This window comes from Pleuronectes platessa, chromosome 3, assembly GCF_947347685.1.
Source record: "Pleuronectes platessa chromosome 3, fPlePla1.1, whole genome shotgun sequence".
NCBI lineage: Eukaryota > Metazoa > Chordata > Actinopteri > Pleuronectiformes > Pleuronectidae > Pleuronectes > Pleuronectes platessa.
In genome coordinates, this window is record NC_070628.1 from 1,362,545 (window position 1) to 1,390,169 (window position 27,625).

General features: G+C 45.7%; 2 protein-coding genes and 1 pseudogene across 2 annotated transcripts in view; 1 reads left to right on the plus strand and 2 right to left on the minus strand.

Annotated features, from left to right (window-relative positions):
* The window catches only part of LOC128437444 (potassium voltage-gated channel subfamily H member 1-like), a 19,477-nt pseudogene extending 16,005 nt beyond the window's left edge, over nucleotides 1-3,472 (plus strand).
* Nucleotides 3,473-4,085: 613 nt separating this feature from the next.
* pex6 (peroxisomal biogenesis factor 6) lies at nucleotides 4,086-14,302 on the minus strand. The gene is made up of 18 exons (XM_053415703.1): nucleotides 12,853-14,302; nucleotides 11,537-12,157; nucleotides 11,083-11,249; nucleotides 10,592-10,675; nucleotides 9,827-9,944; nucleotides 9,565-9,698; nucleotides 9,378-9,483; nucleotides 9,023-9,219; nucleotides 8,720-8,906; nucleotides 8,345-8,421; nucleotides 7,977-8,094; nucleotides 7,674-7,879; nucleotides 6,960-7,021; nucleotides 6,614-6,722; nucleotides 6,374-6,490; nucleotides 5,814-5,891; nucleotides 5,538-5,677; nucleotides 4,086-4,916 (listed from the first exon to the last, which is right to left on the minus strand). Exons 1-18 carry the CDS (start codon nucleotides 13,381-13,383, stop codon nucleotides 4,780-4,782), a joined length of 3,189 nt encoding a protein of 1,062 aa, XP_053271678.1. The 5' UTR covers nucleotides 13,384-14,302; the 3' UTR covers nucleotides 4,086-4,779.
* Nucleotides 14,303-14,908: 606 nt separating this feature from the next.
* Nucleotides 14,909-27,625, minus strand: part of ttbk1a (tau tubulin kinase 1a) — a 33,616-nt gene continuing 20,899 nt past the window's right edge. The window contains exons 15-16 of the mRNA XM_053415680.1: nucleotides 16,351-17,804; nucleotides 14,909-16,260 (exon numbers count right to left, since the gene is read on the minus strand). Coding sequence (XP_053271655.1) covers nucleotides 15,849-16,260; nucleotides 16,351-17,804 — 1,866 coding nt within the window. The 3' untranslated portion in view covers nucleotides 14,909-15,848. The remainder of the gene's footprint in view (nucleotides 16,261-16,350; nucleotides 17,805-27,625) is intronic.

Consider the following 27,625-nt stretch of genomic DNA (forward strand, 5'->3'; position numbering starts at 1 on the left):
TGATGGTGATGATGGTGATGATGATGATGATGATGATGTGATGATGATGATGATGATGGTGATGATGGTGATGATGATGATGATGGTGATGATGATGATGAGCTGCTGCTCGTTTGTGACTCAGATACTAATAGTGAGTGGAAGGACACACGAGGACAATGTCCAAGTTACCTGGGTCATCTGAGAAGAAGGACGTCCACGACTGGTCAGTAACAGAGAGGAGGAGGAAGAGGAGTAGGAGGAAGAGTAGTAAGAGGAGAAGGAGGAAGAAGAGGAGGAAGAGTAGTAGGAGGAATAGGAGGAAGAGTAGTAGGAGGAGAAGGAGGAAGAGTAGTAGGAGGAGAAGAAGGAAGAAGAGGAGGAAGAGTAGTAGGAGGAGAAGGAGGACGAGGAGGAGGAAGAGAGGAGGAAGAGGAGCTGCAGATACAGGATGTTGTGATTTTATGATCGAACCTGATTCTGCCAAAATAACAAAGTTTTGTAGAAAAGAAGAAAAACAAAGAGATGAAAGTTTGGAGGTGAAGAGGAGGAGAAGAGACAAAGAGTTTGAACGAGAGGAAACGAGTTGTTCCTGCAAAAGAAGAAATGAAGAGATCACAAGGAGGAGGATGAAGAGTAGGGGGGGGGGGGGGGGGGGCTTCACAAACAACGTTTGCTCCGCTACAGTTCACGTCAAACCCGCACAGGACACAACAATGGCGTCTGAACGTTGCTAGATTTCTCTCCGGCTGGTTTCACTTTGCTCGAACAGCACAACGTGCGAACAATTGACGGCTCGTGTGAAACACAAAGGTCGCAGCTGCGGTGACAGAATGTGAGAGCTGCTCCTCTCCAGGCTCCGGGCACCGGGAGACGAGGCTCCGCTCCACGTGGCGCGCGCTCCGGTTTGAAACGCACACACGTGATTGGTCGAGAGGATCTACTGACGTCAAACTCTGGATTAAAGATTAAAAGAAAAACGAAAAGAGCGACGGGGACAGAAAATCTGAGTCCATCTACGTTAATGGTTTTCTGATCGGTTCTTTATTCATACTAATTTATTTTCTTTACAAAAAGTGAAAAATGATTTCAAACAAAACAAACGTTTGTGACTTTAGTTGCTAAAGTTTAATATTTCAAGCGACTAAATTAATAAAACGTGACGATGAATAATTTCCTTTTATCGTTATTTAAATATGTTTTGTTTGTGATTTGTGAAGCTTCCTAATTAATCTGTTTATTTAGAAAATAATTATTGATTCATTTACAACATAAATAATATTTATAGCGGCTGCAAAATAAAACATAAAAATTATTTTATTCCGGTTTGGATTTAAGACGATCGAAGGTTAACGACTCATTTGTAAAAGTCGTTAAACATTTCATTGACAACGTGGATATTTTTATCGGACCTGAATTTGTCGTCAGCTGTGATTCATCAGTTTGACGTGTTGAAGGTCGGATGTGTGTTTGGGGCCCCGTCCTCAGCTCGGGGGCCCGTCCTCAGCTCGGGGGCCCGTCCTCAGCTCGGGGGCCCTGTCCTCAGCTCGGGGCCCGTCCTCAGCTCGGGGGCCCGTCCTCAGCTCGGGGGCCCTTTCCTCAGCTCGGGGGCCCTTTCCTCAGCTCGGGGGCCCTGTCCTCAGCTCGGGGCCCGTCCTCAGCTCGGGGCCCGTCCTCAGCTCGGGGGCCCGTCCTCAGCTCAGGGGCCCGTCCTCAGCTCGGGGCCCGTCCTCAGCTCGGGGGCCCTTTCCTCAGCTCGGGGGCCCTGTCCTCAGCTCGGGGCCCGTCCTCAGCTCGGGGCCCCTTCCTCAGCTCGGGGCCCCGTCTTCTCCGTCATGTTTAAACTCAACTGTGTCAAATCTTGAACTTGAGTGAAATGAATAGGACAAAGGGTTTTCTTTTATCTGATGACAGTTTCTGAAGGTTTGTGTGTGTTTATACGTTGTTGGACAGTTGTGTGTTGGAGGATGAAGTGTGACTGGTGCCAGTAGAGACTCACGCTGTGGTTCCTGCAGGTTTCCCAAGGGGACGCTACTGAGAAGGCTGGCTCACCAAGTCGCGGCCCCGGTTGCTGGCTGCTGATCGCCGGGTTGAAGAGGCCTCAGGTGACACTGATGAGGAGGAAAAGGATGAAGCGCACAAAAGTAGCAAAGGCCACGTAAGCGGTAAATATAGCTTATGTTGCACGGAGGAATGCTAACCCCGACATCGACACAGACACAGGAAGTGGTCAGAGGAGCGAGCGTAACCTTCACCACGGAAACTCACAAAGTATCTTTTTGAAATGTTACACACTGAAGTTTGTTTTTCTCAGGTTCAGGAATCATGAGGGTTAAGTTTAAAAAACATATATATATAATGGAGACGTAAACTCCAGGTCCAGAAACCTGTCTTCTGTGTAGTGACCAGCAGGGGGCGACTCCTCTGGTAGTTTCTATAGAGAAAGTGACTTCTCACTTTCTAATGTCAGTAACATTCAGGAGTTTCTGTCTCAGTCTCTAGTTTCAAGTCTTCTTCAAACAGCTGATGATCATTTAGTGAATTATGATCATTTAGAGTCAAACAGACCATAAAGCATGGGGGGGGGGGGTACCACAGTTTGATTGACAGCTGTTGCCGTCCAATGGATGCAGGTGGCAGGTTGTGGGTGGGGCGAGTCCGCAGCTCTCCGTCAGGCTCCACCCCCTGGTCCTCCAAATATGGTTATTTCTGGTTTCCACAAACCAAGATGGCGCTGAACACGATGTGAAGCTGAGGCTTCGGCTCACAAACCAACGGGTGACGTCACCGCGACGGATGTGAAACTAAATCCAGAATCTTTCCGGAACGTTGAATCTAAACTTGTTTCTTTAATCGGTTCAGTGTGAAGGATTCAGGAGCTTCTATCGGAAGTGAAAACAAATCTGAACGTTTTCATTCGTATCACCTGAAACCGTTTGAACAGTTTGTATAGTTTGTACAGTTTGTACAGTTTGTACAGTTTGAACAGTTTCCTGTCGCCAAGTGAACGTTCTCTTACACACAAGCCGTGAGGGGTTCAGGTGGTTGCATTATTCAGAGTCTCCACTAGATGTCACTAAATCAAACACACTGAACCTTTCAAAACAAACCTGCTACATTCAACCGTGTTGTTGAGGAAGGAATCTGGGGGGGGGGGGGGGGGGGGGGGGGGGGGGGGTAAGGGCTGTTGTGTTCACATTGTGTTTCTTTCCAGTGATATAATTACTCGACTTGTTTGATTACCTTCTTGTGTGTCTGGATTTTCTTTGTCCAGAAGATCTCTGATGACCTCGGTTGTTTCCTCCAGAACCTGCATGTCGAATGCCCCACTTCATCTGAGTCCTCCCCAGAGACGGGCGTCTCCTTAGACATGGAAGAGGAAGAGGAAGAGGAGCGTGAACGATCTTTGCCCCAGCGACGAACTCAAACCCAGGAACCACAGAACAGATCGAAGCCAGAGAACAAAGCACAGAGATCCAGACCTCCAGATTAATCCGGATTACACCAGACCTGGACCGCCAGCCTTCTCACCCCCCTCTTCAGATACACATGTGTTTTGGCTCATTCGACTGTAATGACTGTGGCCTGTTCATCACTTCTACCCGACGACAAACTGTTGGTGGAGCTCAGCTGTCCCTGTGTTCTCAGTTTTCCAGGTTGATGTGTTTGAGTCTCAGAAGATGAAGCAACTGCTGATTAAACTCTGAAATCTGACAGGGGCGCCCCCTGCTGTCTCACGTTCTTCTGTCAGAGCCAAACACTCAGTAGCTTTCACACGACAAACACCAGAAGACGTCGTGGAACGTTACAAACGTGTGTGATGATTCAAACTCCGCATTTAAAAAAACAAGGTTTCTTATAATGTTGTTTTTGCTCAATAAACTGCAGATTAAAAAATCCTTAAATCTCATTGTTTGTTGTAGATTTGAAATCTAAATGTGAAATGTTAGACCAAATCTAAATATCAAATCTACATATTAAATATAATTTTTAAACATGTCTGTTAAATATAAAATCTATGTCAAGTGTAATATTAAATCTTAATCTAAATGTTAATCAAAGTGTAACTAAGTAACTTTTTAGCTAATATGTCAATTCGTGCGTACCAAAATAAAAGCTTTGTGATCCAGGATGTTTCTCCCTGTCTCCCTCTGCTGGTTAGACTTTGTAACTGTCCTCCATATATTTAACTTTTGAATTTAACATCATCTTTAATATATTTTATACAAATAAGTTAAATATGACAAAGTTCAGAAACATTCCAGTAAATCTGCCAAAAGTAAAGTGATTAACAATCATTACAAACCTTATAGTCAGATGTAAAAAACATTTATCATTATTACACATCTCAGCTAACTTTAATGATGTCAGATTTAGTTAAAGTAGCATATTAGCAGTTAGCTTGATGCTAGCAAAGAGAAACTCTGGAAGGTTCCAGAGCTGCACAACAACAAACACATTGAAGGGAGAATTATTCCTCAAGTGTAGCTACTAATGCAGCTGGGACATTAAGAACTGAGTCCTCATTACCTTTCTATGTTCTTTATGTAATCAGCACTGGTTCTATAGTAAAAGTAGAGTCACCATGACAGAAGATTATTATAGCTGATTATTTGTAAAAAGCTCCTCCTAGTGGCAGAACCAGGTAACACCAATTCAGCTTCAATAAACTGTTCTTCTGCATCTTCTCTCGTTTTTATTGATTTCATAAAATTATTTAATAACAGTTCAAGTTAAATTTACAGCATTAGCATCTTGTCGTGCGTGAACGTTGTTGACAGTTCTTATTTTCCTGTGATTCTACGTCACGCTGAGTTTCTGTTGGATGTTTGCGTATCGGAGAAGCTCCTGTTCAGAAACCGAGGGCTTGAAGTTTTCTAACGAGGCAGAGAAGTCGTCAGCGGAGAGAACGACAGGAGAGTCCTCCGAGTCCACACCTGGGAGAGAGAGAGAGGGAGGGAGGGAGGGAGGGAGGGGAGAGGGAGGAGGGAGGGGAGGGGGAGAGGGAGGGAGAGGGAGGGGGAGAGGGTGGGAGGATAGGGAGAAAGAGAGCGAGGGAGGGAGGGAGGGCGAGGGAGGGGGAGAGGGAGGGAGGGCGAGAGAGAGAGGGAGAGGGAGGGGGAGAGGGAGAGGGTGGGAGGGCGAGAGAGGGAGGGAGAGGGAGAGGGAGAGAGAGAGGAAGGGAGGGAGGGAGGGAGGGAGGGAGGGCGAGAGAGAGAGGGAGTGGGAGGGGGAGAGGGAGAGGGTGGTGAGGGCGAGAGAGGGAGGGAGAGGGAGAGAGAGAGGAAGGGAGGGAGGGAGGGAGGGAGGGAGGGAGGGAGAGAGAGGAAGAGAGAGGGCGGGAGGGAGGGGGAGAGAGAGAGGGAGGGAGGGAGGGAGAGAGAGAGAGGGGGAGAGAGGGAGAGGGAGAGGGAGATAGAGAGAGAGAGAAAAAGAGAGAGAGAGAGAGAGAGAGAGAGAGAGAGAGAGAGAGACAAGTTTCAGTTATTTTCTGCTGAACAGTCAAAATGATCAAAGGACTTCTGGACTTCACAGGATCACTTGTTTCCTGTCTTCACCTTCGTCGATCAGAGCGATCTTCCTCTTGATGGCGCCCGTCATGGCGTCTGAACACAGAGCGTAGAGGTCAGCGCCGGTCATGTGGGCGGGGCAACTCTCCACCACCTCCTCCAGGTTCACCGCCGGGTCCAGCTGGAACCTGACATCAACATTAGTAAGTTAGACAAAATCCATAATAATACTTTGTTCTTGTCCACAGCTGTTTGATGATGTGGCTGTTTATCTAAACAGAGAAAATAACTGAGCTGTCTTCCTACAGGGGGCGCTGCTCTTACTTTCTGAGGATGGCCTGAAGAACTTGAAGCTGAGAGACTCGATCCTCGTTGAGTCCAACGTAGACCAACTTATCAAACCTGAGGCAAAGAGAGAGAGTTTCACAGAATCATAAAAACACATGTTAAAGGACGTCTCAATGTTTTTGAGTGAAACTGACGGACGTCCTCCTCGCACTTTCAAAAGAATTGTTTATAAAGTTGGTTGTTGTAAATCTACTTAAGTAAAACTGTAAAATTTGTATTTGTAAAAGATGATACACAAACAATGACTGATGTGTGTTATGGTGTTTCTCCACTTCCTGTATTTCTAAACATTAAATTCCCTTTGTGGGTCGGACTCTAGCGCCATCTGTCTGCCTAATATGTAAAAATGAAGTATCCAGGTGGTTTACATAAACTAAAATATGTCTTGTAGCTAAAAGATATTTTCAAATCAGTTTTATAAAAGGTTTTTAATAATTTATCTAATACGTATTATAAAACATTGTAGGACTCTTATCATAAGCTATATTCTCACTAAGTGTGTGTGTGTGTGTGTGTGTGCGCGTGCGCGCTCTGACCTGCCAGGTCTCTGCAGTGATTGGTCGAGCAGGTCTGGACGGTTCGTGGCTCCGATCACAAACACCCCGGCGGTCGAGGGCAGCGCGTCGAGCTCGGCCAGCAGCTGAGACACCACTCTGTGAATAAATTAATTAGAAAAAAGAATTAATTAGAAAATTAAAAAAAAACAGCAAACAAATAAAAGAGAAATGGGAGAAAATGTGACATTAAAGAATAAGAATAAGAAGGAGAATCCTCACCTGTCCATCACTCCTCCAGAGTCTCCACTGCGCCCCCTGCTGGGAGCCAGTGAGTCCAGCTCATCGAAGAAGACGACGCAGGGAGCTGCTGAGCGCGCTCTGCTGAACACTGAACAACACAACACTTATACACAAGAGCTGCTGGACAACAATCAACACAAGTCAATTCAAAAGCTCCAACAACTGAAGAGCCTGAATGAGTCAAATTAATTATTATTATATTTATTTTACTTTTTTATTTGAGTTAATTCGTGTGAAACTTGTGGAAATGAAATGAAATTGGTTCCTTTAGTTTACGTTGAGCTTTAACATTAAGAACAAGTGAAAGAAGTCGAGTGACACGAACCTTCTCTGATGTTCTCTTCACTCTGACCCACGTACATGTTGATGAGCTCCGGACCTTTGACACTGAAACAAGAGCAGATAGAGAAGTAAGAACTCAAGAGGAACACGTCAGGAACACGTCAGGAACACGTCATGAACAAGTCAAGAACACGTCAGGAACACGTCATGAACAAGTCAAGAACACGTCAGGAACACGTCAGGAACACGTCAGGAACACGTCAGGAACACGTCATGAACACGTCATGAACAAGTCAAGACGTCAGGAACACGTCAGGAACACGTCAGGAACACGTCAGGAACACGTCATGAACAGGTCAAGAACAGGTCAGGAACACGTCAGGAACACGTCAGGAACACGTCAGGAACACGTCATGAACAAGTCAAGAACACGTCAGGAAAACGTCAGGAACACGTCAGGAACACGTCAGGAACACGTCAGGAACACGTCAGCAACACGTCAGGAACACGTCAGGAACACGTCAGGAACACGTCAGGAACAGGTCAAGAACACGTCAGGAACAGGTCAAGAACATGTCAGGAACACGTCAGGAACACGTCAGGAAACTGAGCTTCAGCTAAACAGTGTTTTGAGAAACGTCTTGATAAAAAGTCTAAAACACCCAAAACAAGATCGTTTTGTGGGATTTCAACTTTACACCTGACGAGAATCAATATGATAATAGCTGCAGGTGAGTATCCGCCCCCCCCCCCCCACCTGAGGAAGGTCATGGAGCACTCGGTGGCCACGGCTTTGGCCAGCAGGGTTTTCCCTGTTCCCGGGGGTCCGTACAGCAGGACCCCGGTCCGGCTGAGGCCCAGAGCCAGGAGCTCCGGACGCTGCAGAGGGAGCTGGATCGTGTCCAGGATTTCTTTCTTCACCTGCTGCAGACCTCCGACATCCTCCCAGCGCACGTTAGGAATCTGTATGTGCACAGAAGAGAAGAAGGGTCGGAGCTGGAGCGACCAGAGGACGTCCACACGATAACAGAGGATAGAGCATCATGAACTGATCGGTCACCTTCGGGGCTCCGATGGCCTTGGACTGGGCGTCCTGCAGCGTCTCCAGGGCGCAGGTGAAGTCCTGGTTCAGGACGGTCACTCCGCTGGAGCACAGGTCCTCCTCCCGCCGACCCCCACTGCTCAAACAACACAGTGTTTATCATGTTTAGTCCGAATTCTAGTTCTAATATAAGACACTTTCAAGTGAAATTTAGAAAATCTTTTTTGTTTATGACTCTGATGACATCTTAAATTAAATATGTAGTCTAAGAAACTGTGGTAGCTTGTGAAGTAGTTATTGATACTTATTTCAAAATACAATACTGTCGTTAATAATAACTGATACAATGTCATTAATAAAAGTGAGTTTTTTTCTGTTTGCCTCACCAGGTGTGACTCAGCCTCCTGCAGGCAGCTCGACCGGCCTCCGCCAGCAGGACCCGGAGATCTCCCAACACAAAACCCTGAGCAGGAGAAACTCTGGTCAATGATCTGATTATCAACAATAAAAGATCTAAACGTGAACAACTGATAGATTCTCACGAGTCTGTGCTCAATGTAGATTAATATGGATGAGATAACAGCAGAATTAGAAGAGATGAGGAAGAGCAGAAACCAACCAACAAACACCAGTGAAACCAGAAGAAAAGCTTGTCCAAGGATCAGGGGAGAGGGTGTATGTTATGATTTGGCGTTATATAAATATTATATAATGAATATTGAGACTCCAGAGACAGATCAGTTTGCTGGGTGCTGCCGTACCGCTGTGAGTTTGGAGAGTCTCTCCAGACTCACGTCTCTGCCCAGGTGAAGGTCTCGGCTCAGGCTCAACAACATAGAGCGCCGCTGCTCCTCACTGGGGCTCTCTAATGACACCTGGTGGACAAACGCTGTCACTACACCCGCAGAAAGGTCCCGAGGTCTGCAGACGGTCGCCACCACCACCACACTGAAACACACAGAGCTTCAATGTGTTAATATCCGAGCAGGTAAATGTTCAGTGTGAAGGAGCCAGCTCTCAGACTCCTCTGTGTTAGTGTATGAGCATTAGAGAAAGCCAGTGACCTGATGGGGGCGCTGCTGAGCAGATGGTGGAGCGCGGCCTGGACCCTGGCGTCCTCCTCCCCTCTGGGCCGGAGCAGGAGCTGCAGGTTCCTGAGCAGAAGGACACATGGCTGCAGGGCGGCGGCTCGCTGGAACAAGGAGGTCAGCTTCACCTCAGCGGCTGCAGGTGTGTCAGCGCACACACTCACACAGTCCACCTGCACAGGGCACCATGTGACCAGAGACATCAACAAGTTCAACACTTTAAATATGTGGCAAATATCACAGTGATGAGAAAACGGTCTCTGGGCCGTGAAGTGTGAGCGACACAGAGAAAGAAGAAGACGTGGAATCAAACATGTTGAGGACGTGGTACCTTCAGCAGGTGGAGGTTCAGTCTGCGACTCGCCGCGCTGACCACCGTCACCTTCCCACTTCCTGCAGGACCGTGAAGGAGGACGGTGCAACCGGACAGAGAGCTGCTGCAACCACACACATGGTCCGGTCACGCTCTCTCTGTGACAGGCCTCAGCAGGCAGACTCTAGTGCTGTTAGAGAGTTACCTGTGCTGCAGGTGGGGCAGGATGATGCTGCTGAGGAGGTCCACGGTCCTGTCCAGGCCCGGAGGAGACAGACTGCTCCACAGAGACCCTCGCTCCACCCAGCTGCAGGGGACGGGGCTGTTAGTGGACGCTCCCTGAGGACACGCACAAAACAAACGTCCACAGAGTCAGAGCCACAGACCGACACCGACACCGGGGCCCAGCTCTGACAGAAGTTTACTGCCGGCTGAGACGAGGACACACATTCAAAGACAAAGGTCACCATGTAGAGGGAGGTGTGCAGTCTGTCTGCCAGGAGAGCTCCTCCTCCTCCTCCTCCTCCTCCTTCCTCCTCTGCAGACGGACACACCTTCTGCACTTTGAAGAACAGCACAGGAGACCTGTCAGAGGTCAGAGGTCACAGATTCATCACCGGGAAACATCAACACATGAACAACAGAGCTGAACGTTTGCTACAGGAATAAATAAATCTCCCTGTTGTCAATGACTAACGTCTTAGTTACAGTATTTAACTGATTAACTTCCCTAAATAAAAAAGTATAAATATATATGTAAATAAAGGAAAAGAACCCAAAGTGTGTCATGTGACGTGCCTGAGGAACCTCTCCTCACTTCTCCTCAAGTCAATTCTTCTAGTTTAAAGAGACGTACTTTCATTCGGTGTTTTGTTGATGCTCCGGACATTTCTCTAAACCTGAATAACACATCACCTCAAATCTCTGACAGGTGTTGAACCACCTTAAGAACCCTCTATATCCTCAAAGGTCCCTAGAATCCTCCTGCAGGACTGTATGACCTCCGGAAGAAGCAGAGAACCTCATAGAGGACCTGAAGAACCTCCTCTTTGGTGACTCCAGCCTCGTCACATCCCCCTGAACTCTGAAGAACCTCCTTAACAACCACTAACTTCATAGAACCGCTTAGAACCTTCACATCGACCACTAAACCATCCTGAGAAGCTCCTCAATAACCATGTCGAACCTCCTGAAGGACCTTAGAGCGCTCCTCAGGTTCTGAAGTGTCGTACCTGTGGATGCCGTCACAGTTGTTCTCCAGCAGGTCTGGATGGTTTTCAGTGGGAACTGATAAGACGTCTCCGAGTGAAACCAGTCTGCAGAGAGAAAGAAGCCACTGGTCAGACTCAGATCCCAGTTCCTCCGACTCGAGAGAACATTTGTAAGAAGTTTTCATGGAATCAGTCAAACGTGTAAAATGAGAAGGTGTCGCTTTACATTTCAAGTTCTTCATTCAATCACAGACGCTAAAAAAAGATGGACGACATGACAGCTCACACAAGTAAACAACCCCCCCGTCCTCCATGTTAGCAGATGGGACATGGACAAATCAAAGAAGTAAAATAAACGTTTGTCGTTGTGGTAGTTCAAGTGTGTCTGATCAGTTTAAAGACACATTATTAATTCGAGGATATCAAAACAGACTGAGACGTCTTGATTGACAGCTGACATTGACTCGACTCCCCTTGCGACTCAGACCTTCGTGTCTCTGGCGGCGGCTGACCTGGGAGAACTGAAGTGTTCGGACAGCAGGGCGTCGCCGCCCCCCCGGTCGTCCTGCAGCAGAGACACCACCGGCTGGATGTGAAGCTCGGCGGCGAACGCAGGAGAAGCTGAGCGACAGGAAGTGTCAGAGCCACCAGCGACCTCCAGAGGAGCCGGTCTCCACCTCTGAGACAAGATGACAAGAGGCCACAGTGAGAGGGGGGGGGGGGTAATCTAGTTCATATAATACAAACATTTATTTTAAGTCTACTTTTAGATTTCTTGATTTGTCCCATCTGCTCACATGGAGGAGGAAGGGTTAATGATCAATACTGCACCCAGCCACCAGGGGGCGAACAAGATGATTTGGCTTCACTTTTGGGAGCTGTCATGTCGTCCATCTTTACTTACAGATGATAACAACCGAATCGATTGGACAATGAGATTTGTTGGTGGACTGGTGGATTGCTCACCTTCATCCTCAGTGTCAGGCTGTTCACAGGAATCACTTCCCCTCCGGTCAAGTTGAACCACAGACACGCTGATATGAAACCAACTTCATCCTGGTTCTGCAGATCTGGACTCTCAGTCAAATCCACCACCACCACAGATACCAGCCGCTCTCGGCCAGCTTCCCCCCTGACGTCCACCTGACCCGGCTGAGGTCGCGAGGATCCTCCCGCCTTCGACAGCTCCACCCACTCGTGGTTAAACAGCCCGAGCCGGAGCAGCAGCTGCTTGCTCACGAACACGCAGTTGTCCACGTCCACCACTGCCCCCTGGTGACCTCTGACGCCCGTCCACCGTGAGACGTCCACCACCAGGACGTCCACCCTGCACTCCAGCGCCCGCAGGATGTCTGAGAACTCCGAGCCGAGCAGCTTCCTGCTGTCGAGGAGAGAGCGCCCCCCCCCGAGGCTGTCGGCATAATGAGCAAAATCTGAAAAGCTCAGACTGAGCGGTCTGCAGGGCGGGGGGGCCCCCGGGGGATCCACTGAGTCCCAGCAGTCGGTCAGAACCAGAGACGTGTCGGCTGTGATCCGGCCCTGTGATACCGGGCTGCAGGCCAACACCATCAGGTCCAGGAGCGGCTGCTGCACCCGACAACACAACATCCACATTCAGACAACGACAAACTTTGATGTTAAAGAATAAAGTTTGTATTTCTAAGTAGAAGTCTGACAAGTTCCCATTTGATATATTATTATTGAATATAAGTTAGTTTTTCTGCTGCGTTGCTGTTATTCCTGACAGAATATGTTTTGAATTAAATGAATGAATTGATATGACATTTTAATTAAGTTTAATTAAGACAAAAAATCTCAAGTTTCTCTCCGAATTATGTTATTTCTAATTTAGAGAAATCTGTGACACACAAAATAAAAATATAATCATTTCATTTCAGTAAATTAAAAAAAGTTGAGTAAAAATGTATATTTTTTGTGTTTATTTCCCTAAAACAATATCAATTTGTCCACATTATCAAAAATACCCAAGTAGTTACTAAGTACATTTACTCTAGTACTTTTCTGTACAGTTTAAAGTTAAGTTACCTTTTACATATTTTCTGCTACTTTATACTTGTGTTTCACACATGTCAGAGGGAAAAGTACTTTAACGTTAGAACTTAAGTTACTACTTTACAGATTATGATGAATATCACAGAATATATTCAACGGAGATGTACTTCATGTGCTGGACTAACTTCTGAGTCTTTTCTGAGCAGAAGTGTAACTTTGAAACTTCTGTTTAGTATAAATACTTTTATAGATTGATTGTTTACACCGACCTGTCCCGGCTCCTCTCCGGGGGTCTCCGGCAGCGGGGGTCGGGGCAGCAGCAGCGGGTCTCCCTGCCGGACCAGCAGCCACTGTCCCGGGCGGCAGAGCTCCAGCAGCCCGGCGGTGAAGTGCTCCCCTCCGGCCCAGCGGAGGCTCTCTCTGCTGCGGGCTCCCAGCACCACTCTGTCCAGGCTGACAGGCTCCAGGGCCCGGACCGTCCCGGAGCAGCCGAGCCGCTGGAGCCCGTGGTGCCGCAGGAAGAAGCGGCTGACGAACAGCCGGACGCCGCTTCGGGACTCGGCACCGGGGACGTGTCTGTCTCCGCATCCCGCGGTGTCCTGCTCGGTGAGCGGGTGGACGCGCAGTAAGATGCCCGACCTCCCGCAGCCCTGAGGCCGCTGCGGGCTGAAGAGGACGGTGGGCGGCTCCGTGTCACTGTGGAAAAGCGCGTCCAGGTGGGATTCGAACATTAACGCGTCCAGAGGACTCAGGTGAGGAGGGAGGGTGTCCACACAACACACCTGCACCGGGGCCGCCATCTTGTCTCTGCGTCACTACTGCTGCTCGGCCCAGGGCCTCATCACTGCCTCCTAGCGGATAACCACCAGAACTACAGCAGCAAAAAGACTACTACTACTACTACTACTACTACTACTACTACTAGTGCAACTACTATTAATACTGCTGCTACTACTGCTTCTACTACTACTACTAGTACTAATACTGCTACTGCTACTACTAGTACTAGTGCAACTACTACTAATACTGCTGCTACTACTAGTACTAGTTCAACTACTACTAATACTGCTGCTACTACTACTAGTACTGGTGCAACAACTACTACTACTACTAGTGCAACCACTACTGTTACTACTAATACCACTACTAATACAAGTGCAACTACTACTAATACTGCTGCTACTACTACTAGTGCATTTACTATGAATACTGCTGCTACTGCTCCTACTAGTCCTAGTTTTTCTCCTCTGGTCGAAGCTGTTCCTCAATCGATCTCATGGACACTGTTTTTTTGTTGAGTTGCGTCCTTGACCCACAGAAGATATATTTATGACTCAGCATTACAGTACGTACGGTGTCATCACTGCTGATATATGATCAATTCCACATCAGTCTTCACCACCATCACGTACAGAACACATGTTTATTACTTGGGAACGTGGCACCTGACATGAGCAATATAAAAAGCCTCCTTATACTTGTAGCTCTGACTGCAACGGACCAACAACTAACTACATTTGAGTTCATTTGTAGATAATAGGCTCAACTCATGCACAGAGTATTAAAGGCTCATACTTTACATCTTTCCTGGACTTAGTGTGAGGTGTTGGTCCCTAAGATGATGCATCAGTGGACAAGTGGACAAGTGGACAAACTGCTGCACTGTGTATGTCCATGTCCTCTGACCGTCCTCTCTGGAGCTGCAGAGCTGCCCTCTGAGCCCTCCTCTGATCAGCTGCACTTTGAGTGACAGGCGTCCAGGCCTATCACCGGTCTCATTCTGGTGCATCCCTCTGGTAAACACAGCTGAGAGTCACGTGATGTTTGCAGCTACAGAAGAGCAGCCAGAAGTTTACAGTCGTTACAACCGGAGGGGTTAGGGAGCTAAAGCATTAACTAAACATGAAAATTACTGATGACATTAATTTTGAGAGACGAATGCTCATGTATTCAGAACTTTGTGCTGAGGGACAATATTTATTTTGTATTTAAAATGTAAGTACAAAAAAGTCTGAAACACCGGTTTAATGTAAAACTGAAAAGTAACTGGAAACTAAAGCTGTAATATCTGGCACAGAATATTGTACCACAAGTTCTTAGTTACAGTTCACATTTATTAAGGGTTGCTCCCTCGGTCTGATCAAAACTAGTATTTTTGTATATCATACTTGAGGCCTGTGGGAAGTCTAGATGGATCTGATCTGGACCTCAACTATTCTGGACCCAGATCACGTCTGGTTTTTAATTTTACCGGAAACCAGGGAGAGAATAATGACAAGAAGCCGTTTCACATGGTCAAGACTTTACTTCACAGTTCACTGCCCATCGACTCCTCTACAAACACAACCTGGGCTCCAACAATCAGCGGACCTTTGCACTGCAGAATCCAAGCAGGTGTAGCGTCGTCCTCTCATGGTGAACCCTGTTTTTCTCATGCGATAAACAACAGGCATAGTGCCAACACATTGGTACAGAAGGTTCAAATTTACATTTTGCTTGGCAAGATAAAAAATAAAGATGTCTTTATGGGAAATGATTCTATCATATACTGTACAATTCAAAGCATAAACAAAATAAAAACACCCAGAAAATAGATTGATTAAAGCATGCCCATGTCACACCATGAGGAGGAGGCTAGCAGCCGAGCAAATTATTTTGTGTTCACATCCAACTCTTCTCTTTATCCAAGACTATAATTGACACAGGATATATTAAGGAATCTCTTACGATAGTATCATAGTTTGGGCCTTCAAACCAGTTCAATTTGATCTTTTTTTGACCAATAGGAAGGGGAGAACTTGATCAAATAATGTAAAGGTACAGATTTCCATTTTCCTTCTACAGAGTCAATGTATTTGTGATATACTTCACCATGCAATGTGAACCAAGCAGGGTATTGTCAGTAGAAGAGTAGTATAGCTGTGGACAAGCTGGGAGTACAGTGTAAGATGAGAGGCTTGTTGGAGGCCAAGACTCTCACCTCCCGGAACCAGTTAGCGTAGACCAGGGATTGGCCAGGGACATATCCATAGCACCATGGCAGCTACGCTCCTGTACCACAGTCAGTGAAAATTACTGGAAGCCCATGAAGATAGTTCGGTTAGCTGTCCGTGGAAAACAATAAGAGGTCCATACATAGTAAATGAGTTGAAGGAGGTCATTGTGACAGCACAGTCTAAGATGGAATCAAGTGAGAACCTTTGAGGCGTTGCTTGTCCGAAGACTGATTAAACATAAACGTGTCTCAGCGATGAGTCTCTTTGTATTATCTAGCGGGCGCCACCTTCTCCCTGGCCACCGGTTTCCCCTTTGTGGTACCAGCTGGTTTCGGCCGGGTCCTGGTGGACATGATGCCAGAGGAGGACTGGGCAGTGGCTTCCTGTGAGGCACTGCGCCGCATGGTTGTTGTAGTCCTGGGCGGTAGCACGGGGACAGTTGGGGCTCGAACTGAGAGTGGCTGCCTGGACGGACATACTCTCTGAGGAGAGGGGCTGTCAGTCCTGCAGTGAGTGGAGCTAAGGCTGCGTCGGGTTCCAAACAGGACTCGCAGGGGCATTCGAGGGCTTCCGGTCAGGGCAGGGGCCGTAGAGGAGCGAGTACATGAGGACGAGGACCTGGGTGTGGCAGGTTTGGATTTCCGTTGGCTGCTAAGAGTGCTAAGACCAATTTTCCGATTCCTGTGGACAGAAGAGAAAATTAGAGGTGTTAAATTGCAAAATTCAAAATGAGAATTTTTAATACACAAAAAGAGAGAAACAGAATCATACCCATTAGCAAACGATGGTGCTCCTTTAGTGCTGGACTCTGGCAAGGAGAGAGGGGAAGGAGAAGTAGCAGCAAGCCCCCCTGAAGGCCTCTTTATGGGGGTGACCGGCCTGGGGATCCTGCTCCGGGTCTCCTTGGAACCTTTCTCGTCAGTCGGTTTAAGACGCCAGCTTCTCTTGGATTCGTCCGAGGTGTGCATGTCCTCCTCTGAGCCTGTGGTGGACAGAGTTTCAGAGGCCCTCTGTCGCTCATCGTCCCCAGAGGACAGCGATGATGATGTCCCAGACAGCATCCTCCCCCTTATCCAGCGACCCTGTTGTTTCTGGACCAGCAGACGGGCCAAGTCCAGCTGCCTGGCCCGCTGCTTGAGCCGAGCCCGAGCAGAGAGGGAGGAGGACTTTTCTGACCGGGAATCCTCTTCAGAAATCAGAACTGGGATTAGGCTGCGGATTCTGGGCTTAATGGATGTCGGTAGTTCTGATGCTGTTGTCTGAAGCTTGGCAGCTTCTTCACTGGGTGACGGCTGTTTCTTCGGTTCCTGTGACAGATCTTTATATTCATGAGCTGGTGACATTGCTTCTGGGACAGGCTCCAAAGACTGGGCCAGGACAGGTGACACACCAATCTCAGTTTTGGAGTCTTTGTCAACTGGTGCAGTTTGGTCTGGCACCTCTGGAGACTCTTCTGTCACTGAGGCTCCCCCCTGCTCACGAGAGTAATCCTCTACAGTTGAGTCCTTCATGATTGCTAAGACTTCACGGTCACTCTCCTTGGCAGAGTGACCGTTGGAAGACATGACGTTGAGGTGGGACGTCTCTGCAATATGGATGAAAGTTCGCTCAACTTTGGTGAAGGGCGGTGATGCAGGAGCGATGGGAGTGGAAGGCCTCAAGTCTGACCTGAGAGCTGGGGACAAGCGCCCAGTTTCCGAGGGTTCAGGCAGAATTGCCTCCCCGACCAGGAGGCGGTCATTACGGGAATAGAGGGTACAAGGTGTGGCCAACTCAGCCTCTAGCAAAGGATCATCACCTGAAGGAGACTTCCGAGTGTCTCCAGGAGAGAAGAGGACAAGAGTCTTGGATGCGTCCTCCATGTCAGGGTCTGCATCAGCAGCTGAGGCGTGCTCCCGTTGGACCCTCTGGTCCTCGGCCATGAGTGTGGAGGCCGCAGCTTCCTGGCTACGTTCAGTGCTTTTCTGACTGGCCTCGCTGTTGGACTCACTCTTTGTGACGTCGTCATCCTTTGGCCCTGGAGGTTCCGAGACTTCTTCTTCATCTGGCGTGGCAAAGCTCCTGCGCTGAGGCAAAGTACCAGTGAGCATTACTGCGAGGAAGTCCGCCCTCTTGGCCTGGAGCTGAGGAAGGATGTGGAAATGCTCCTTCTCGTCGCTCTGGCCCTTTGTCCTGTAGTCCGGGGAGGGCGGCAGCGGGATGCTCTGCTCCGTGGGCGATAACACCTGGAAACAAGTTAACGATAATTTAGTTTCCCTGCGAAAGACTCAGAACAACACAACATCGAACAGAAACATGATGGTAGCAGTTCACTGATGTCACAAACAACTCTCGCTCTCAATAGCAGCTTCACCGTGGACGACCAATCAAACATATGAGAGGTGGCATTCATCCTGGATTGTGTCCATATCTCATCACATCAGTCCTGCTGATGCTACATCGACATTATACAAAAATCAAGGAATGTGTCTTTGTACAATCAAATATTTCTTTGTTGTCATTTAATTGGTTTCTCTCTCCCCCCCCCCCCCCCCCCCCCCGCGTAGAAGAAGGTGTAGAAGAGTGTAGAAGAAGGTAAGGTCAGTGTGGCCCCTCGTAGAAAGACCACAGCAACTGATGGATTTGCCCCCAAAACCATTTTAATGTCATTTTGGTTGTACACAAGCTTTTCAAGATTGTCTAGATTACATACATTGATATAAAAGGCACAAAAAAAATGCTTTGCAGAGTTTATCCTTAGACAGCACACAGTCTGATATCAGGTGTATTTCAAGTGTTTTCCTTCATAAAGATTTAACATAGAGCCTGTACAGACTAAACCCCGCTAATTATCATGCTATTAGAGATTAACTGCAAACCTATTGACTTTCTACATTTCTGTATATGTACACAGTTATCAGTTGGATTTACAAAAGGTTTAAAACACATGCTTTAAATTATACAAGCAGAACTGTACAATCATAATGTGATAAAAAAAGAAACGCTTACATGTATCATACACGTGAAAGACACTCACGGATCATCACACTGAGCTAACACTGTTCGATCTTTGCCTCATCTACAGACACCCTGCTTTTATTGCAAACACTTTGAAGGAACATTCAGACTTTTTATGAAATTCTTGTTTTTGTGGTCGGATGAGAGAGTTTTAACTAGTACAGCCATAGGTCCGAGATGTGCCTAGCTTAGCACAAACTAAGACTGGGAGCAGGGGGAAACGTGGCTGTTTTAAAAGACTAAACAAATTCATTTTGAGCAAATTGTATATTATATAATTTAGAATCGATGTAGAAGTAGAAAACACCTTCTCCTGTGTCTACCTTAGCGGACATTAGCCTAGCTTAATTAAAGCTAATCAACTAAACCGGCTGTTTTAATGATAATCAGAATTGTGTAAAGGAACAAGATGAGTTACAAATGTCCCGCTGCTTCAGTGTTTGTGCTACATGAAGCTAAACTTTGCCCTTACGTGACACAGACATGAAACTGATCTTCATCTTCTCAAAAAGGGTTTCCTACGTCTGAACGTTCCTCTGAGACACGAGGGATTTCATGTGGCGGTTCAGATGGATCAATAAAGAAGTGAATGTGGCGTTCAGTCGAAACACAGCTAACACAGACACCTGTTCATCTCTAAAGACACAGTGTCTGTACCTTATCTGTACAATATCACCCTGTTATTCATAGAATCCAGCGCTAACATATCAAATATGCAATTAAATATGTCGTGGAAGGAGCATAGTTTTTTTTGTTATATTAATATAATTCAACTGCGTGATTCATGAGGTATAAATGTTTTGTGTTAAACCATTTTCAACAGTTTCTGGTAAATCCACACTCACTGACTGAAGAGCAAAGGAAACTATAAAAACAGAAAAGCTTCAAATTCACAGTATTGTTGATGAAATGGAATCATAATGTTTGTCGTTTTCATGGGTTAAGAAAATGTTCCTAATTTCTGGTTTGACCACAGCACTGTATTTAAATATCACATTTCTTCATATAAGGAATTTCTAATCAACAATGTTTTCTTTAAATCTCTTTACAATCTGCAAATTAATCAAATTTAGATCAAACGAACACTTTCAGCATATTTTGGGTTGAAAAACACGATTTGCAGCTTTGACTCACGCGACGCTCCAAACTAATTAATTAAATTTAATGTTTTCTTTCAGCCTGTTCACAAGTGCAGTGTCAATATACTAGTTTTGGAAATTTCATGAAATGAATCCTAGAGTCACTGTACAAACATGCTCACAGCACCAGAAGCCTCACAAGCCTCTGACAGCTCATTGGTTCGGAGCTGTCGGCCTTGTAAGAATTTAGCGTCTTGCACTTCACATGTAAAGGTTTGAAGCACCGGATCTTATTTTTGTTGTGGGGTCCATAACTCCTACAAACCATGATGAGTGAATGAAGTTGAAGTGGACCTGTGAACCTGATTTGATCCAGCAGGAATTTGCTGAATATTCACAGTGGACAGTTTGATTTTTCACTCATGCTCTCATCCGTTTTGTTGGTGTCGTTGTTATGAAGCTGTGATTTGAACATGGTCGATGGGAGTTATATCAAAAACAGCAAAAATAAGACTTGTTTGAAAAGTTGTCGGCTCAACTGAAGCTTAAAAAGTGTTTTAACAGCAAAATGATGCAGACACAAAACACTGTAAAATGTCACATCAGCAGAATAAAAGAGGTGATGGTGAATTATGGATTCTGTGATCAGGGTTTAAAAAACGCCTCCTGCTGCTTCTCGACATTTTAAAGTGAGTCGGACTCGACAGCTCTGATCCGTGAGTATCCCCTCTCATCGCAGGGTGGATTATTTACAGAGAAACATCCCAGACGTCTTTCAGTCAGAGGTGAATGTTCACTGTTCGTGTTGTAATTACAGTACAGTGGTGTTTTTAGTCATATTACAGTCAGAGGTGCGTCCTTCTTACAGTAGATCTCATGCAAAGAGTGGCGACAGTCGGTAAACAGTCTTTGGGGGCGACACGCTGTCATCGATGCTGCAGATGTTTGTTTTTACCTCAACACAATAAGCACAGAGAATTCCATAGCCTGTTTCTAACTGAAGGTGGCGCTGCGTTCACGTTGACACAGGACAAAACACGTATCAGTGACAATCTTGTACGGTAGGTGAATCATTTTGCAGGCGTGCGAAACAAAGTTCAGAGTTAGCAGCTAGCACACGTCATACATTCTCTAAGTGGTTGTACTCTAACGCTATGATACATATAAAAAAACAGGCAGGACGTCCTGAAGTCAGCGTAAAGCAGCAAGAAAACAAACTGGAGCCGTAACGAGCCTCAGCACTGACACACATGTCCTGCTCAGGCTAAGCTAAAGCTAACGCCTTAGGTAGAAGCTTAATGAAACCGCAGGTGGTGCATATTTAATTAATGTAGCCCTTTTACACTCTTAGGAAGCAAGAGATTTGCTTCCATTGCACAAAATGGCCGTCCTAGCAGGTCTCATGTGGCGAGATTTGGGAAAAACATTGAGAATGTGGAGGAGACACAGATCGGACTTTGAATCGAAGGTCGTTTGAATGACTTCAAAGCAACAAACCAAAAGAACAGCTGCTTTGGTTTGTCGCTCAGCAGCAGCGTTCAGATATAAAACTACTCAACACTCATCCATCACAATGTTGTCGTCGTAACATCGTGAAGAACAAACCATAGACATGTATTTAATATGTATTTAATGAAAACCTCCATCTGCCGGAACGAGCAATGGTTCTGATTTTGTTTCTGATTCAGAGGGTATTAGTCCTGTTATTGAATTTGCTGGGAAGTGTCACAATGAAAAGAGACAATGTGACACATCACAAACCTCAAACTTCTTGATTAAATATCAATTCAAATCACTTGCTGCTGTCTGTTTTGATGACTGTTATTTTCTTTTCATTTTGTTGAAAAACATTTGTTTCCAAAAGAACTGATGAGTCAATGTGTCAATCAAAAATTGCATAGAAACTACACTGACATTAACAATAGAGAGCGGGACCTTCGGAATCCAGAGGCTCTTTTTATTTCACAGCCTCTGAATCTTCACCCACAACAACTGCAGATTTTCACAGTTCGGTCATTGGACGTGGGATGTTCGCAGATTTCATGGTGTTTACTCCTGATTTTTCTTTTATTACCGAACTACCGGGAAACTCCGTGGACATGGTGACACACTTTTACTCAAACCAACAAACGACACAACAATGAAACAGCCCCTGGCTACATGATGTGTGCAGGCTCTAGGTTCAGAAATCTATCTGCGTGGTTCATAAGTCAGAGCTGACACTCACAGATAAAAGCTCCAGATCGGAACCAAATCAGCATTTGATCAGTCAATCGCTATCGCTCACTGTCAAGTTACCATCTTCGACTAGATTTCAACTGCAGCCAATCAGAGCAGAGCAGACGTACGAGTCAAGCCTTGTTTCCAGTCGCTTACTGTGTCTCCAGTGTGTCCCACTGGTTTTGAAAGTCACAGACAGAAGCCCCCGATCGGCAGACGTTAATCGTGTGAGTGAGCTCTTCAAAGAGCAACATCGCAGACTCGGAGCAGATTTCAAACCTGCTGGAAATCTTGTCGGAATCTGCGACAACTGCAGCCGGCTCCAGCCAATGGGAGCACAGGACAAGGTGAAAGACCCCCTGTCGTAGTATGAACTCACAACAACTGCAAGACAGCCGCACACAAGACAGAAAGTTGTGTAGCGTGAACTTACCATAACTTGACCTGGAACCAAAGTCTACCAATCCTACATAATATGGGAAAACTGATGTGATTTGGAAATTGTTGGGGAAAAAACATCTAAATTCACTTGTCAGTTTTTGCTGACACATCCTACATTTCACTTATTGCATCTGTGTTTTCAACTCAAATAATCCTCTCAGGGCGACGCGGTGATAAAGTGCAACAGTTAAAGTCCAGCGGTCAGAAGATCATGATGGACGAGGAAGCACGATGGAAATCAGACTACGATCTGAAAACATGACAACAAGTCAGGAACAGGAAAATCCAAAACACAATGAAGCTCAGTCTCCATCAGGTCACACTCGATGACTCATCGTTCCACCGAGGTCAGCAGAGAACCACGTTAATGAACAACCGAAACCTACAATCTGATGGACCTTTAAGGCAAGAAGCTTCAATGCTTACTTTTCAGAATCTCCACCAACAAAAAGACAACTTGAAACCAGTCTCAGGATCGACCTTGTCCTCCAGAAGACCTGGATCACACGACAGCAAAGACTTCAAATCTCCTACAACCTGCTGTAGCTTCGACTGACTATCGTTTCTGAAAGTTGCTTTGAGCTTGTTATCTTGAGATTATGACTTAATCATTATTATTACGTTAAGACAACGAAGTGCCTTGACTGGGAGGACGATGTGTCGGATTCCTTTTGGTCTCCAGGTTGAAACAACTCAAAGAGACTCAAGAGACAAGAAGCTTGTTATGATGAAGATAATACTAAACTTTTTAATATATCTTCAAAGAACCTGATCATTTAATGCTGATTCAGGATCAGAGCTCAAAGAACAGAGTCTAAAGCCGTACGCATTCTAACAAAGACAATGCTAACATGCTAAGGTTTGCTAATGTCTGCTAAATAGCTGTAAGCAGCTGAGTTCCGGATGTAATTGGTCAAAAAAATATATGTATTGTCAAATTAAAATGTTGACCTGAAGATGGCACCAAATAAAAACTCAGATAAGTCTCAAGGTTATGAGGAAACATCTGAGCTAAATGACATGGCAGTCTTTTCAACTACTAATGGGAACCACTTGGTGGCGCTAGAAGAAGGAACAAAGCTCACTTCAGTCAGTAGGATTCATCCTCTGAGGAGCATGAACACCTGAATTAAATTTAAAGACAATGGTGAGATATTTCAGTTTGTACGAAATTGATGGAGTGACTGACAACCCAATAATAACCATAAGCCATAATCTCCAGATAAAGGATCAAAAGAATAGAACCAGTGATGCAACAATCACACGACAAACTAACTTTTTAAAACAACTAACAACACACAACAGGCGGTAAGACTGTGACACGTCCCCCTCCCGACACAATCATGGCTCTGCCACCATTTGCAGTCCACTACAATCGTACAAATTTTATTTAATAAAGAAACATGGAAATTCAACAAATGATTTCACTAACCAGACGCAGGGCGAGTGAGATGCAAAGACACCATGTGATCCTCCTCATGTGCAAAACTAAACATGGTAAATAAACTCAAAGGAAAATTATCTTTTACACATTTGCTGCAAAATAAGCAAAACTTTTGTCGGATGTAGTTTCTTCCTTGGATTGAATTTTGTATAGTTTATATTTCTGTGTAGTCAAGATGTTTTTGGAAGTTATATTGAAACATTTATATAAAATGATTATCGTGATTTAATTTGTTATTGTCATTTTTTGGACTTGTGAATTTACTTAGTAAAATGGTTTGTTAGGGTTTTTTTATTTTGTTATTTTATGAAAAGCTTATTTATTTTTTTCCCGTTTTTTTTTAAAAGCGTTGCTGTTTTTGTTTTTTTGTTGATCTTTTGTGATGTTTAACATTTACACTCCGACAAACTGAGATCCGAGCCCATGATCCGCTTTCACAGCTTCAACCTGTTCACAGAGGAAACTCACACTCTTCTCTTCACACTCAACATTTAATGGAACATGAGGTTTGGGTCGGTGGAGGCGTGAAGCGGTGTCGGTGTACTGCTCGGTGGACGGGATGAGCGGAACGGGGGGGGGGACAGGGAGGGGGGCGCCGACTCCAAAGTCTCGGTGCAAAAAGTCGATCGTCGGGACGGCCTGCATTCCTCGACAACCGCTCCTTCGTCTCAGCAGGAGAAGCGTTTTTAAAAATGAATGAAACGCACAAACACTGTGAAGCTTAACAGTCTGTCAGCAGCTCCTCTTCACAGGAACAAGGAGGAAACGCTCTGTGTCACATTCTCCCAGCAGACTCCAGATCTGTGGCGTGTGCAAATCAGGTTCGCAGAGAGTTCGAGTTTATTGCATGGAAAACATTTCCTTTCGTCAGCTTTCATCCTCTTCTTCAGTTCCTCTGCTTGAAAGGTCGGTGGTAGAGCTACGTGAATGTGTGTGTGTGTGTGTGTGTGTGTGTGTTTTATGGCTTGGTCTGTTGTAGTAGCGTGTGCGGTTATTGTCCGTCTCTCAGTGTGCTGTTTCATACATGTGCATATTCATATATGCGTTTGTGTAACTGTAAATAACGATGGACGACATGACAGCTCGATGAAAAGTGGAGCCTGTCTATCGCCCCCTGGTGGCTGGCTGCAGTATGATTCATAAACCCTCCTCCTCCAAGTTACCGGATAGGACATGAACTAAACTGTTCAATAAATGTTTGTCATTTCAGGTCGTTCTTATCTCATTGATGTTTGCTCAAATGTTTCTGATCAGTTTGTTTTGAATCAGTTATTTGATGATGTAAAACAAGCTGAGACGTGATGATTGACAGCTGACACTGATTGTGTGATGAAGTGGAGACGTGTCGTCCACCTTGATTTACAGTCATTCAACTTTATTTACAGTCTAAAGTTTGTATATGCAGAGCCGGTCTGAAGGAACTAAACCACCAGGGGCACAAAACCAAAATGTATTCCACAAATTAACATTTATTTACTGGTTTTATTGGCTCGTAAATAAAATCCGGGTTTTAATTAAAAATGTAACTCTGGACTCTGTGAAGGGCATTTGTAAACAGTTTCGTATCTATAATTTTTCTTTAATTATCTACAATTTTTGTATATATATATTATTATATTTAACATATTAAATATATTATATCAAATATATTCAACATAACATATTTATCTATCGATTATTAAATAAATCAATAATCAGTTAAGTACAGTTTGCATCTAGGGGCACCAGGGTGCAGTGGGGGGCAATGGGGACTAATTCTGCCCCAGGCCACAAAAATGGTTCGGCCAACCCTGCATATGTATATGTGTGTGTGTGTGTGTGTGTTTGTGTGTGTGTGTGTGTGTGTGTGTGTCAGTGTATTTCACATGTATGTGTATTCTTGAGTCTCTCAGTCGTCTCAGCTGCTGTTCTTGTTCATGAGCTTCGCTATCATCTGCTGCAGCTGCGTCCTGGACACGTTCAGGACAGAGTGTCTGCTCCGCGGGCTGCCGGGCGCCGGCAGTGTGCCAGCGTGCCGCCGCCGGGCCGAGGCCGTGGTGGCGGTGATGTGGGCGGGGCTACTCTCTGCCGAGCGGCTCCTCTGAATGAAGCTGCCTCCACCGTGGGGATACTGCTCCGTCTCCAGGGTGGAGGAGGAGAAGACGTAGGAGGCCAGCCTCCTCAGCTGATTGGGCCGTGGTTGGTGTCTGTCATCATCCAACTGCAAACAGACCAATCAGAGAGGGGGAGGGAGGGGAGGTTAATAAACGTAAACAGACCCGTTGTAATATAAATGAAATGCTATGTTTTTCTACGGCTACATCCCAACACTCTGATTTGACTTCCTGCCCTCGTCTCCCTCCCCTGACCAGACGTTAGAAAGGAGAGAGCCAATTGATGCTCTCACGCATCTAAAGCCTGCAGCTGATTGGTCAAAGGTCATGAGGGGAGGGGCCTGGGAGAGAAGCTGAGGGAGTGTTGGTGTAAACTACAGTCAGAGCTACAAGATGCTACTCACAAGCTACAGTATGAAAAAGTTAACAGTTGAGCTGTTAGCTGTGTGGCATTGGTCAGACTAGCTGCACAAATAGTGATGAAAATATTTCCCCCACAAAGAAGCAGTTAAAAAGGACAAAGTCACCAGCACGAGCACAAAGGGAATCTACAGTCTGAGTCTACAACAGTCTGAGGCTGCACAACTTCACACAACTTGAGCTGCTGGATTCTGAAGGAATAAATGATTCATTACCACTGGAGATGCAAAAAAACAAAAGAAACAGGGAACACAAAAGAGAGATGGAGTCATCAAGCACACAAAACACAGACACACAACGGAGGAAAACCAGGGAGGAGATTGTCTGAACAGAAGGAAAAGGAAGAGGAGGAACAGAAAGTGAGTGAGAGAACAGAGGTAAAGGACTATTCCTAAACTGTGCTTACCCCGAAACATCACTTTATTTCTTCTTGTGTTGTCCCAATGGCACCCTCGCTCTTTTCTGTGTCTCCTCAGGTGAGTCAAACTCGACATACTGTGTACTTTTAAAGCGATAGGTTGGGGGCAAAGGCGTCAGTAGTTATGTGGAGGGAGAGGGGAGGGGGGAAGAATTGGAGAGGAGTAAAAAAAGAGAATGGCAGTCCTCGGTGGTTGGCGGTGGAGGAGAGCTCGCTCTGAGTCTACTGGTGACGCCACGAAAAAATCAAATCAAGTGGAAGCCGAGCTCGCCGCTTGAGTATCGTTATAAAGACGCGTGCACACGTGTCAGCTGTGACGAGGCCTTAAAGGGCCACGCTGCAGATAAGTGAAAATCAGAGGAGTAACATCCAGCCTGTATGGAGGACCAAACCTGACGTATTAGTGAATACATATATGAGTGCATGAAGAAATTAAAATGGTCACATAAATGTATAATTCAACCAAAAAGCATAAATGGATAAAGAAAATAAATTATTGCAAATCCTTAGATTTAAACATAATGTAAAAACAAATGTGAAATTCAATAATTCCACATTAATGTTCCCTGAAACCTGCTGTGCATAGTCAGACTCCCCAGTGGTTGGATCCTAAATGTTTCTGGTGAACACAGCCCCTGACCTTTCCTGTGGCGCCACCATCAGGACATAAAATACACAATCACACACAAGAAAAAATGAAAAACTTCTAATGTAATGAAATGTCCTGATTAAATTCCTGGTCCCTTCAGGATGAACCGTTGAGATATAAGATTTAACAATAGTTCCATGATTCTCCCTTTGGCGCCACCCTCAGGACAAACTGAGCTCCACCGCTGGGAGGGCTCATCAGGATGTTGTGGGTGTGATACAACACTTTATTCTTTTAGTGTACATTAAATGATCATCAAACATTTTCATTTATACTTTTTTATTA